At 38.9% G+C, this 12,757-nt stretch overlaps 2 protein-coding genes across 2 annotated transcripts; both read right to left on the minus strand.

The window, feature by feature from the left end:
* Positions 1-1,312: 1,312 nt before the first annotated feature.
* Positions 1,313-4,002, minus strand: LOC105249608 (tubulin alpha chain). Its single transcript, XM_011255196.3, has 5 exons — positions 3,979-4,002; positions 3,501-3,717; positions 2,601-3,430; positions 2,235-2,398; positions 1,313-2,145 (listed from the first exon to the last, which is right to left on the minus strand). Exons 1-5 carry the CDS (start codon positions 4,000-4,002, stop codon positions 2,022-2,024), a joined length of 1,359 nt encoding a protein of 452 aa, XP_011253498.1. The 3' UTR covers positions 1,313-2,021.
* A 629-nt stretch (positions 4,003-4,631) lies between these two features.
* Positions 4,632-6,990, minus strand: LOC105249581 (ras suppressor protein 1). Its single transcript, XM_011255147.2, has 8 exons — positions 6,760-6,990; positions 6,119-6,169; positions 5,926-6,046; positions 5,725-5,843; positions 5,572-5,654; positions 5,358-5,472; positions 5,156-5,288; positions 4,632-4,967 (listed from the first exon to the last, which is right to left on the minus strand). The coding sequence occupies exons 1-8, from the start codon at positions 6,905-6,907 to the stop codon at positions 4,883-4,885; spliced, it is 855 nt and encodes a 284-aa protein (XP_011253449.1). The 5' UTR covers positions 6,908-6,990; the 3' UTR covers positions 4,632-4,882.
* Positions 6,991-12,757: the final 5,767 nt, after the last annotated feature.

Raw genomic sequence — 12,757 nt, forward strand, 5'->3', positions numbered from 1 at the left:
AGAAAGTGGTGGGCTCAAGATTACAAAACTGCTTAATTTCTTCGAGCATTTTCGCCTTCAACGATAATGCTTGAATGTTTATGATATTATGTTTATGATGCCCAATGTTTCGGGCGGGATTTTACCAAAGATCCTAAGCATTTCCCGCCTATTTCTCCGTTAGCCGCGATACTTTACTCGCATGCAGGCAGCGAGAACGACAGTTTGCTTCAAACGAATTGAACCACATCCGTTTTACTGCGACGTTAAAACGTTAAACAGATCGTAGCGTAATCATTACTTACGTCTGACAATCATATCTTAATAAGCGCAACTTTTTTACGAGCACTTTAATCTGGAAGCTGGGTATAATCCTTGTGAATTTTCATAGTAAAATCTCTTCTTGGATACTTTTCGAAGCTTGGAGCGATTAAAAAAAAATCTATTTCAAATTCCACATTTATAAACCTTATTTACTTTTGTAGTCTTATTCATGTTACGTTTTCGGATGAAAACTTCTGCTTAATTTTCGAGGCAGTGTTTTGTTACAATTGCGTGTTTGTAAGACATTTTTCATCTCGAAAAGACCTAAGACTTGCCCTAGGCAAAGTTCGCCTCTGAATGTCCTCAATAAACGCGAACTCGCACGGCGTCCTTTGATCTGTTATGAACGAAACGAGATTGTTCACGACAAGTATCATAAAGAATCGTCTGTGTTTTGCGATTCGTTTGCCCGAGGAAGACGACGAATTTTCTACAGTCGAGAGAAAATGGAAGAAACGATTTCCGAGCTAAGGGAAAAAGAGAGGGAGGGGGAGAGAGAAAGAGAGAGAAAGAGAGGCGAGGTGTTTGGCCCTTTTTAACGCGAATCGAAGAAGGAGCAATATCCTTCTTCCGACGATAATAACAGATGCGCAATAAAGCGGTAGTGAAAATCTCTAGTCCAGCGAGCGGCAGGCTCAGTCTGCCAATCCAAAAAGTATGATAAAAAGAAAAGCGTTTCCCCTTTTTTCCTTTTAAGTAAATGGAAGAGGGAGATAGGTAGAATACCTAGGGAGAGAGAGACCGAGAAATTTTATAGATACGAGGAGGAAGATGCAAATTATCGCGCGTCTGCCAGCGAGCGGCGCGTTCGAGATTCTATTAAAAAAAAAATGTAACAATAGATTATAATTATTCTATTGATATGATAAGAACGAGTCCAAAAAAAAAAACGTCATTGATGAAGCGACGATAGAGCGAGAAGGAAAGAGAGATAGAGTAATGCTTGATAATAATTACGACGAATGTTTATGATTAATCCATCATCGTTATCGTTGTGATCAGCGTGATTAGTTGTCGTGTGTTATTCTGTCGTCAGCTTGGCCACGCCTCGATCATTTGCGCAACATTATCGCTCTTATTATTATTATCGTAATTATTACGATTAACGACTATTTAATTCGACATTGTAACTTGTTTCACAAAGATTTAGTCCCACGTGGGTACGTTTTCTTTTCTTTCGTCTTCTTTGCAATATCTATTTTAAGTTTCTCACGTATCAGCGTAACATGCACAAATACGAAATGTTCACGATTTTTACACCACACTTGCATACACCCGAGGAAGAACAAAAGTTTTACGTGCGCGATGCGAGAGTTTCTCCGACCGTAATGTAAAGATGCCGACGGAAATTTATACATATGTAATATAATTCGCGCAGCCGCGTGCTGTTCTATACAATAAAAAGCCTATAATATCTACGAACGTTATTACATCTTTCTCAAATTCCAGTCTTTCTCCAGTTTCTCTCCCGAGAATCTCCCGCAAAGTCTCTACGATTCAAGTTTCTGATTAAGAAATTCGATATCGCAGAGCATAAATGATCCAACTTTTTTTATTACATCACAAAGACGCGTATAAATTTTCATATCTAAAATAAAAATAATGCATAAAATATACGAGACAATACAAAAAATCCATGTAAAAATCCTACAAAAACGGTACATTCGAATAGAAAAGAGAAAAAGGTTCATTTATCCCACCAAATGCGTGCAAGTCTCTTAAAATTCTTCGCCACCGATATCCGGAGAATCCGTCGCGACTTCGTGATAATCTTTCTCTAACGCAGCCAGATCTTCCCTAGCTTCGTTAAATTCGCTCTCGTCCATGTTTTCGGCGACGTACCTGACGGTGCGATGTTTTATTCGTGAATGAAACCCGAGTTTGAGAGTTTAATTTTAATTTTACGGAAGAAAAATCAGCCTAAAATTTACCAATGAACGAAAGCTCGTTTGCTGAACATGAGATCGAATTTTCTGTTTAATCTCCTCCACGCTTCGGCGATCGCTGTGGTATTCGCCAACATGGCCATGGCTCTTTGCACCTTCGCTAGATCTCCGCCCGGTACCACAGTCGGCGGCTGGTAATTAATTCCTACCTAATTATTCCCGCATAAAATTAATATCACCGATACCAAAAAAAGTACAATATTAAAGTATAATGTGCGAAATAGTTTGAAGAATATTCTAAACTATTAGATTGAAATGTTTCCCATCCTTCTTTACAGCGCGTGAAATAAACATTTATAATTCTCGAACCAAGAATTATTTCTGAAAAAAAAAAAACATCAAACGATTAACCTTGAAACCCGTGGGACACCAGTCAACGAACTGTATCGTTCTCTTGGTCTTGATGATCGCGATCGAGGCGTTGACGTCCTTTGGCACCACGTCGCCCCTGTACAGCAGGCAACAGGCCATGTACTTTCCTTTCCGCGGATCACACTTGACCATCTGCATAGCCGGCTCGAAGCAGGCCGTGGTGAGCTCCATCACGGTGAGCTGCTCGTGATAGGCCTTTTCGCTGGATACGATGGGCGCGTAGGTTACCAGAGGAAAGTGTATCCTGGGATAGGGCACGAGATTCGTTTGAAACTCGGTGAGATCGATGTTTAGAGCGCCGTCGAATCTCAGAGACGCCGTGATCGAGGAGACTATCTGACCGATCAGCCGGTTCAGATTCGTGTAGGTCGGCCGTTCGATGTCCAGATTGCGCCGGCAAATGTCGTAGATCGCTTCGTTGTCTACGAGGAACGCGCAGTCGGAATTACTTATGGTGCTGTGGGTCGTCAGGATCGCGTTGTACGGCTCCACGACGGCCGTCGAGATCTGCGGCGACGGATATATCGCGAACTCGAGCTTTGCTTTCTTGCCGTAATCCGTGGATAATCGTTCCATCAACAGACTGGCGAAGCCGGATCCGGTGCCACCGCCGAACGTATGAAAGATGAGGAAACCTTGCAGGCCGCCGCACATGTCGGCTATCTTGCGGATTCTATCTAACACGAGGTCGATGATCTCTTTGCCGAGGGTGTAGAAACCGCGCGCATAATTATTGGCGGCATCCTCCTTGCCGGAGATCAGCTGCTCGGGATGAAACAGCTGGTGATACGTTCCCGTGCGTACCTCGTCTAAGGACGGATATGTTTCTGATATATCTTGTTATACCGTCACGATATATTTTTTTCCGCCATTTTTTACCTATCACCGTGGGTTCGAGATCGAGGAAAACGGCCCTAGGCACGTATTTTCCGCCGCCCGTTTCGCTGAAGAAGGTCTGGAAGCCTTCGTCGTTTGTACAAGTCTGCGGTGGCAACATACCGTCTGGTTGTATACCGTGCTCCAGACAATAAAGCTCCCAGCAGGCGTTGCCTATCTGCACACCGCCTTGGCCAATGTGGATCGAAAGTACCTCGCGCTATCCATTTTCATTAATTAATCTTACAAATCGCATCTCTTGTTATAAAAATATTTGTCTAACAATTATATGAAATTATAAGAATCTTAATTGTGAATCCAATTTTTATAATTTTATTTGTAATTTATTTATATAATTTTTAATTTCAAATATATAGTGTTATTTCGAGGTTGATGAAGTTTATCTTGAATAATTCAATATTTAATTATGTGAAAGAAAATGTAATTTTGAACTACGCGCAAAATTGGCAAATAATTAAACTATATATTTCTCGATATTTACCATTTTGAAGACGCGTTAGCTTGCAGCGGAAAGGTGGGATAAACAAATAATATTGACACCGAAATGTTTGACGCAAACTAACGGCGAGACGATTTGTTTTACGATTTTGTTCTTGTTGCCCAGAGAGACCAATGGAAATCGATGCAAAAATTTAATAAGCTTTGATTTTCAAGTAAATTTTTTTACACCGATAAATATATCATTTATACTCTGCGTTACAAAACAATTCAAATATAAAAAGATTAATAAAATCTCTTAAAAATAATATAAAGAATGAATTCTTGCAATTATTTACAAATTAAAATAAATTATTTATATCATAGGTTTCACGATAAGAATTATGATTCTAAATTATATAAAAATGTCTTAAGTTTTTGTAATCTAATTTGCTTTGCATACGAATCCTCTTTTCAACGATTGATTTCTTATGTGATCTTTAAAAACAATTATTTTTGAAGATGGCATATATAACTACAAATCTATAGAAATCTTTTTTAGCGATAAAAAGTCAGTCGATAATGTCTATTGTTATTAATAATAATGTCTATTGTTATTAATATTAAGAAAATGGAACGGATTATTGAAAAAATCTTTATAAAATTTCTTTTTGGATTAAAATAATATATGTTTATAATATATGTATATGTGCGTATATAAATAGACAATTAAAAAAAATACAACAATATTATTAAAATGCATAGTACATCTCTCTCATTTCTCGTATTATTTCTATATCTAAAAGGCACCATTTAGTTCTCGAGTTAATTAATGCGAACGGACGATTAATCGGCAGTATATATGTCTTACGAAAATATAATCTCCGAAATGAGATTAGTCAGAGATAGCACTATTTAGTCAAGATTATGCGAAAAACGAGCACACGTTAACGAGCACGTGAGATCTTCTTGCTCTTATCAGTCTCGATGGGAGGTGGCGGGCCTTTGGCGCTTTGGTGTCGATTGTAAACACTGCAAAAAGTGACAAATTATCGCCCATGCTCCTCGATCAATAATACTATGTAAATAATTTTAAATTATAATATTAAAAGCAGAAATCTTGCAAAAAAATTGCGTTAAATTTAGGCTTTAAAATTTTTTTGCATTTTTAATTTTTGAGTGAATTGCTAATGCAATTCCAAATGGCAATAGAAACCTACTATCGATACGTTTCCGAGCGAATATAATCCATAACGTGAGATATGCCCACTTGCAGCTGATCGCCAATCGGAGTAACCCATGGATTGAACTCCATTCGAAATACCGCTTTGTTACTCACTAGATCCAAGTTTCCTGTAAGGTAAATTTATGCAGCGCTCTTTCTACGATAAACTTATTTTATGCATTTTTATCGTTTCATACCTATCTCAGGAGGCAATACTGTCAAACGATTTCCCTGAATATGCAACTCTCTAAGTCGAGCCAACTCGCCGATTTCTTTCGGCAATTCGACCAGATCATTCTCCCTCAGTACGAGCTAAAATGTTTTAATCTCGAATAAGCTCAAATCAACAAGCGAAAATCAACAAATAGATATCAAAGTCCATTTTGTAAGAAAATATCTGACAATTCTTACAATTTGCAGATTTTTCAATTGACCGATTTCGGGCGGCAGATATTCAAAGTCATTGTCAGCTAAGTAGAGTGCTCTTAGGGTCTCTAAAGGAGAGAGAGATTAATGTGCGATTTATAAAAAGACACGTTAAACAATCTAATAATTGTGACTGACCCATCATGAAGAAATTTCCGGGTAGATTCTTTTCGCTGAGATTGTTGTACGTCAGGTCTAGCACCTCGAGAACCGGAAACGCGCCGAAACCGCGAGGAAGCACATCTAATCGGTTCATTCTGCCGGAAGTTAAATAATCTGATAAATCTCGAACGCGTGATTTGCAATTAAAACTTTGCGCGTCCTACAAATTATACTGACCCTACGTTTAAGATTCTCAACTTTGGCATTTGCGACAAGGATATAGGCAGCTCGGTGATGCAATTATTGAAGAGATTCAGTATTTCTAGGTTGACTAGATTGGCGAGACCCGGTGGAACAGCTACAAGTCGAAAGCAATTATTGATTTGATCTAAATCAATTGAATTATCAAACATACGTTAAGTTACATTACCTTGAATTTTATTGTGACTTAATGTGAGTCTTGTTACATTAATCATATTCACTGAAACATAAGAAAGTCTCTGTAATTTTAGCGAGAGTCATTTACTATTGCTTAGTATTTATAATTCCCAATCTGGCAATATTGATTATGTGATATTAATTTTATCGTCTTTTTATTTCGAGAAAAATATTTCCACTCGTGAATATTAATATTAAAATATTAAATCCAACAGCAAAGTAATGTACTTTAAAAGAAGCTCAGAATTTATCCTATATTTATATACATATAAATGTATCTATACTTCAACGCCATAATATTTTAAGCTTCAAAAAATTTAATTTATACATCATATAATTGATAATTTATCGTTTATTAAATGATATTTAAGAGTATCATTTAGTATATAATAAATGATAAATTATAAATGATACGCGATATACGGATAAAATGAAATTTCGAAGCCGCTATTGCACGATGAGCGCCAAGTGTCAAATTTAAAAGGACGACGCGCATGCGCGCGCGCGCACGCTGGCACGCCCACGTGGTCCGGACGCGCAGATGGCCGCGACGGAACCAGGCGCGACAAGTTGCCTAATTTGGCGCGATACACGCACGAGCGCGAGCGCGACGATGTGTGGGATGAGACTCACGCAATCCCGGCATCTCCTCGAACGTCGCGATGCCCTTGTCCGCGAGATCCAGCTCGGGATTCTGGATCTCCCGGGCCTCGTCCAGCACCTTCTTCGCCTTTGACATCTTCCCCGCAGGAATACACGACACTGGCGCGGTCTGATTCATTGCGCGCGCAATCGCCGTGCAACACACGTAATCGAAAAGTAGTTCCGCGAAGCGTGCGCGTCAACACACGCCCGTGGGTGTCGTGGGTGCTACTCCGGCGCACTCTGTTCCAGTCGTCCCGATCGACGGAGCCGGCCTCCTTCTGCTCGTCAGATGGCGGTTCCTGTACCTCATCTAACGCGTTCCTTCGTCATCGAGGATACTTGCAATTTTTCTTTTTTTTATTGATTTCATACAATATCTCATCTGACACGTTCCTTCATCATCGAGGATATTTGTAATTTTTCCATTGTTTTAAATGATATAAGCTTTTCTCTCTCTCATTGTTATTTATATAGATTTTTTCTGTTAATAGGATCATATTAATAATAACTTAAATTTCTTTAAAATTATGTTTCGAAACAATGAAAGAAGTAATTTATTTATTTTTAATAATTTCTTTCTGTTTGAAGAAGACACTTGCACACTATTTTTCTATTTTTTTAAATGGTATAAGCTTTTCTCTCTCTCATTGTTATTTATAAATTTTTTTTCTATTAATAAGATTATATTAATAATAATTTAAATTTCTTTAAAATTATTTTTTGGAACAATGAAAGAAGTAATTTATTTATTTTTAATAGTTTCTTTCTGTTTGAGGAAGACTCTTGCACATAATTTTTCCAGTTTTTAATAGCGTAAACTATTCTCTTTTTCTCATTATATTATATATTTTTTGACATAATATTGTACTAATAATAATTTAAATTTCTTTAAAATTATTTTTTGAAGCAATGAAAGAAGTAATTTATTTATTTTTAATAATTTCTTTCTATGAAGAAGACTTCCATTTTTTAATAGCACAAACTATTCTCTTTTTCTCATTATATATAAATATTTTTTATTGACATAATATTGTACTAATAAAAATAATTTAATAATAATTTAAATTTCCTTAAATTTATACAATTTTGTGAGACAATTGAAACTAGCTTTTAATTTCTTTTTATTTGAAGAATACGTATAAAAAAAATTCTACGAAAGGAAATGACGAATTTAAGAAAAAAAAAAGCAAAAATACGGAACGTTCTGTTAACACTGGGCGATTGATTCGAAGCCCCCCGAAAAATGCGAGAAGAGGCAGATCCGCGCCCGATCGGCGTCGCGTTAATAAATCGCGCGTAATTACGGACGGGATCGCGAGAAAGAATTGCGCGAGAGATGGCGGCACGGTTTTAATAAACTGGTTTTAATAATGTTGGGCATCCTTTTTTTTTTATTTCTGCAGCCGCGGCTCGTTGCGGTTGAAACCGGAGCGGCGCGCATTCCGCGACGACGGCGATGCGAGAGATTCAGCAGCGACATTAAGGATAACAGGAAAGGAAATTCTCGCGGGATAGGAACCGAAGCGCGAGATAATTTCACCCGCGGATCGAAGATTACGGACGATCGCCTTTTTGCGCGACCCCTCGCGCGAGCATTCCTCCAGAGATTCGTCAATTTAGAAAATAGCAGTACTTAACGACCATGCGCATACACATCTACGCTCATCTTATTATCGATAATACACGATGCGTTTAGTTTCCCCGGCTGTTTTCACGATAACTGAAAGTCAATTTTGCTCCCGCTTCGCTCTTGCCTCGAGTCGATTAAAAAAAAAGAATCCGACAGACTTGACTCGTGTCACCGAAAAACAATCGTACGCTATTTGTCATCCTGTCCTGCATCTCGAAATATTCAGGCGCGAATTAAATGTAACAGGAATGCCTTACGATTATCGAGGCATCGCGGTAGCATTTCCGAAAACTATAAATATCTCGACGGTGCGACGATCCGGTCGGCCCGCTTCCTCCACGTGCCCGGTTTCGTTCCCTCCGTTATCGGCGGCTAAAAGTACGGGAGAGAGAGGAGAGTGTGGCGCCAAACAGCACCCGAGGGCTCGTAAGGTTAGCGACCTTGGCGTGCACGTAAAGGCAAAGGACAAGACAGGAGGGAGGGAGGGGGCGGAGGGAGAGAGGGGGGGGCGACGCGCGAGCATGCGACGACGACGGAGGGAAGGGCGCCCACCTCTTCGAGTATCCATCATTGCTATCCGGTAATCAGTGCCAAGCAACATTATCGGTCAATTTACTGACGCCGTGACCGGTCTCGCCGCGCCAGGCCGGCGCGGAAAAAGCAAATCTCGTTACCGCAACGAGAGAGGAGAAGCCAATCGCCTTTCCAAACGCAACCGCGGACAACGCGCCGCTGTCCTCCGCACAGTGGTCCTTTATAACGAGCAAACTGTGTATGCTCTGGCCGTTCCTTCTGTAATAAATTTGCGGAGCTAATTAAAACCGAGGAGAGAGGTCGCGTTAGAATTTGGAAATTTTGGATTTTCCAACGAGCGACTTTGTCCTAATTTTTGAGTCGAAAAGAATCGAAACGATCTTATCTCTATCAAAATAACGAAAGAGAAAGAGAAAACTAGCTAGTCTAGTCTGGAGTCGGTGCTTTTTTAAACTGATATCTCTATTCTCTAAAAGTGAATCAGTGTATTATTGAAAAATAGTAAATAGTCACTGATTACAGCAGTGTAAATCAGTGATATTTTGTTGAAATAATTAGTCAATAATATTGACCGTTTCAATCAGTAATATTAAACTACAATTCATCTATCTATTTCAAATAAAATTAAAAATTTTATTTATATTTACTAAATTTTTATTATATTAAAAATTTTATTTTACTTATATTACATGAATATTCAGCTTGTTATTTTAAATAGACAACGAACGAATAATTTTCATTAAGCCGCCAGACATTTACTTGTCTAAATTATAAAATCGATTTAATATCCGAATTCTACCTATTGAGATTGTATCAGACATTAAATCGGAGTAATATTTCTAATTTTATCTGTCGCTCTTTGCAAACATTATATAATTCTTAAGACTAAAACTTAAATATGAGAGAGATAGCGATCATAGTGATAAACGAACAAACTAGCGATTACTGCTTTTAATGAAATTTACTGGTTTTACAGTGAATTTTTTACCTTAATCAGTGAGATATAAGATAAAAAATAATAAAAAATAAACGTTTCCACTAAAGATCAGTAAAATACTCCCTGATTCTCAGTGAAACCTTATTTTGCTGTTTAAATTAGTGATACTTTCACTGATTCACTTTTAGAGAGTATTTTTTTCGAAAAATCGCCCAATCCGTCCCAAGACGCGTCTAAGGAAGGACGGCGACACGTGTGGCGCGCGTGCGCGCGAGCGCACGTGCGTTTCGTACGCGTGCACGAGCGGAGAGCGAGAGGATGAGACGACGATGGGGAAGAGAAAGAAAGAAGTACGCGGTCTCTCTGCCTGGCGTCCGCGAGAGGAATATTCAGTGCAACGTATATAAAAGCCCGTTATGCACGGCGACCAATGTGCTTGGCACACGCGCGCACACGCTCGCACATTAGTGTGTAAGACGCGCGCTATAAATAGATGTAGCAGACCGCAGAGATCCTAAGAGTACACTCCGTCTCCTTTCGTACCGCGGCCGCGGTCGATGCGCGAGAACGGAAAACTCATCCGCACCTTTTATATCGCGCTTGGAAAAAAGCGAAAAAAAAAAATTGAAATTAGCATTTTCGAGGCCAAATGATTATTATCGCGGTAACGCTTCAAGAATCTAGTAGTCTAATGTCGATGTTAGACAAAGAGAGACCTTAGTGTATCCAAAAAATAATGTTACGTTGCACTGAGAAAAATCGTTTGACAACTATTCTATCAACAAGACGTGATTGAAGGCATTTTGGTTAAATCAAACAAGAATTTCTAGTTATCATGATAAGACTCGATTTTTTATAACCAGAACGTTTAATAGATTTTACTATAAGGATTTGGTTAGTATTTTCTGATTGGATCTATAATTTCTTGTTACATTAATTTCTTTACTTGCCACTCTTAACTTTACTCGTATTCAATATTTGCCATAAATGTATATAAAGAACTAGTATTAACGTTAAATCCAAAGTATATTTTTTTTCTCTTACGAGCAGTAGTGCCAGAAAGAGGACGCTCTCTGATTGTGTGTTTGAGCTGCATCCTCTTCTTGCATCACTGTTTATCAATTTAATTTTTAACAAACTGAATTTAAAATAATTTATTCAATAATCTGGATTGAATTTATGCAATAATCGTGTTGAAATTCAGAATATTAAACAGACTTTTGAGATTAGATGGAAAAAATTTTAGACGACTTGATGCTGGCGAGTTTAGTATTATTAACCAGAAAATTTGATAAATTTAACAGGAAGAAATTAATCAGATGCATCTGGTAATTCCTACAAAAATTCTGGTTCGTCCAACAGACATACTGGTTGAATCTACCAGAATTCTAATTGATACAACCAGATTTTTTTCTCAGTGCGACTCTGAATCTGCTGATCGTCGTTCAATTTTAATCTGAGAGAGAATCCTGCACGCGCGATAATTCATTTTCGAAGCGTAATATTAAAAAAAAAATATTAATTAATTAGAAAACATGCATCCCCCTTTTATTTTTATATTTTTTTATTATACATAATTGAGATACAGAAATGTCGTTTTAAAAATTAATATTGATACTTGATCAGCAGAGATTGGCCATGCATATATTTAATAGTAAAATTCTGAATAGCGTTCAATATCCTTGAATTTTTACCAGATAATTTGATAAATTTAACAGGAAAAAATTAATCGGATTCATCTGATAATTCGTACAAGAATTCTGATTCGTCCATTTTCCAACAGACATGTTGGTTAAATCTACCAGAATCTAATCTACTTCTAATGCAACCAGATTTTTTTCTCAGTGTGGCGATGGAAATCATGCGACGCAATCTTTTCAGATGTAAAATATAGTATTTCAATTTCTTAATCATCACCGATGAAATTTTCTGCGCCACGTTGTATAATAAAGAAGGAATTTCACCCGAGATCGATGACGACCGATATTAATGACGCGAATGACGATGAGACGGCGGAGGCTGGCCACGTTGCTGAAGCGAGACGCCCGAGGACATCCTCTCGAATCTATGCTTCCTGTGCCACTTCCCAGAAACACCCGCCCGTGTCTCGACGTTAATAAGGCGTCGATGTAACCGTGCAATTTAAGACGCAATTTTGGCGCGAGCCGTTATGAAATACCGGTGCAGCTGACCGATACAGGCAGCTTCTGTTTTCGGCAATGAGGATGTCAGACAAGTTACGACATCGAGCAGCAGGTGTTACGCTTCAGCGAGGTCGCGCGGTCCATCTTTCTTCCTTTTTTTTCTGTATTATATATTTATTGATTTCCATTGATGCCGGCCAAAAATCTCGAGCGCTCTAATGTCTTTATTATTCCTCGATTCTCTCGCGAAGACACTCGAGTTCGCGAGAAAACCAAAAGTTACTCGAGACAAATCTCAATAACGCATTCTAGAATTTCACAAGGGAGAATCCAAGGGAATCCTCCTCGCAGAGAAGAGGCCTTCTTTGAGGCCGAGAGGAACTGAGTTATCTTCGAGGCGCAACAATGTAAGCAACCCGTGGGCTCGCGTTTCGAACGTGATCTTTGAACGGCAGGCTCGGCGGAGGCTGCAAGGCCGCGAGTGTGATCTCTTCAAGGGCTTCAAGGTTAGCGATACCAATCGGGGACGCTCGAGGGCGACGAGGAGGCAGACGGTGGACGACCGGGGGCGGGGGAAGGCGGGGAAGATCGGGAGGGAGGTGACCAGTTCGTTGCATAATTGCGTCACGTTGTCCGGGAATCACTGCCCTGGACGCGCACACTAGCGCGTTTTGCAAAAACTCGCGGCAAACTGGATTCCCCTCGTGTTCGTGTATTTTCTACATACATATCTAACGTGAG

This window comes from Camponotus floridanus, unplaced genomic scaffold (assembly GCF_003227725.1).
Source record: "Camponotus floridanus strain SB8 unplaced genomic scaffold, Cflo_v7.5 scaffold8, whole genome shotgun sequence".
Classification (NCBI taxonomy): domain Eukaryota; kingdom Metazoa; phylum Arthropoda; class Insecta; order Hymenoptera; family Formicidae; genus Camponotus; species Camponotus floridanus.

Excerpts from the sequence above, each read along its gene's own strand:
- LOC105249608 (XM_011255196.3), bottom strand. The coding sequence starts at position 4,002 with ATGGTAAATATCGAGAAATATATA. Across the intron at positions 3,718-3,978 it reads TAAATATCGAGAAATATATA|CGCGAGGTACTTTCGATCCA; the intron begins GTTTAATTATTT and ends GAAAATGGATAG. Across the intron at positions 2,399-2,600 it reads GGTGTCCCACGGGTTTCAAG|GTAGGAATTAATTACCAGCC; the intron begins GTTAATCGTTTG and ends GGGAATAATTAG.
- LOC105249581 (XM_011255147.2), bottom strand. The coding sequence starts at position 6,907 with ATGAATCAGACCGCGCCAGTGTCGTGTATTCCTGCGGGGAAGATGTCA. Across the intron at positions 5,655-5,724 it reads CGGAAATTTCTTCATGATGG|AGACCCTAAGAGCACTCTAC; the intron begins GTCAGTCACAAT and ends TCTCTCCTTTAG. Across the intron at positions 5,473-5,571 it reads AATTGAAAAATCTGCAAATT|CTCGTACTGAGGGAGAATGA; the intron begins GTAAGAATTGTC and ends AAAACATTTTAG.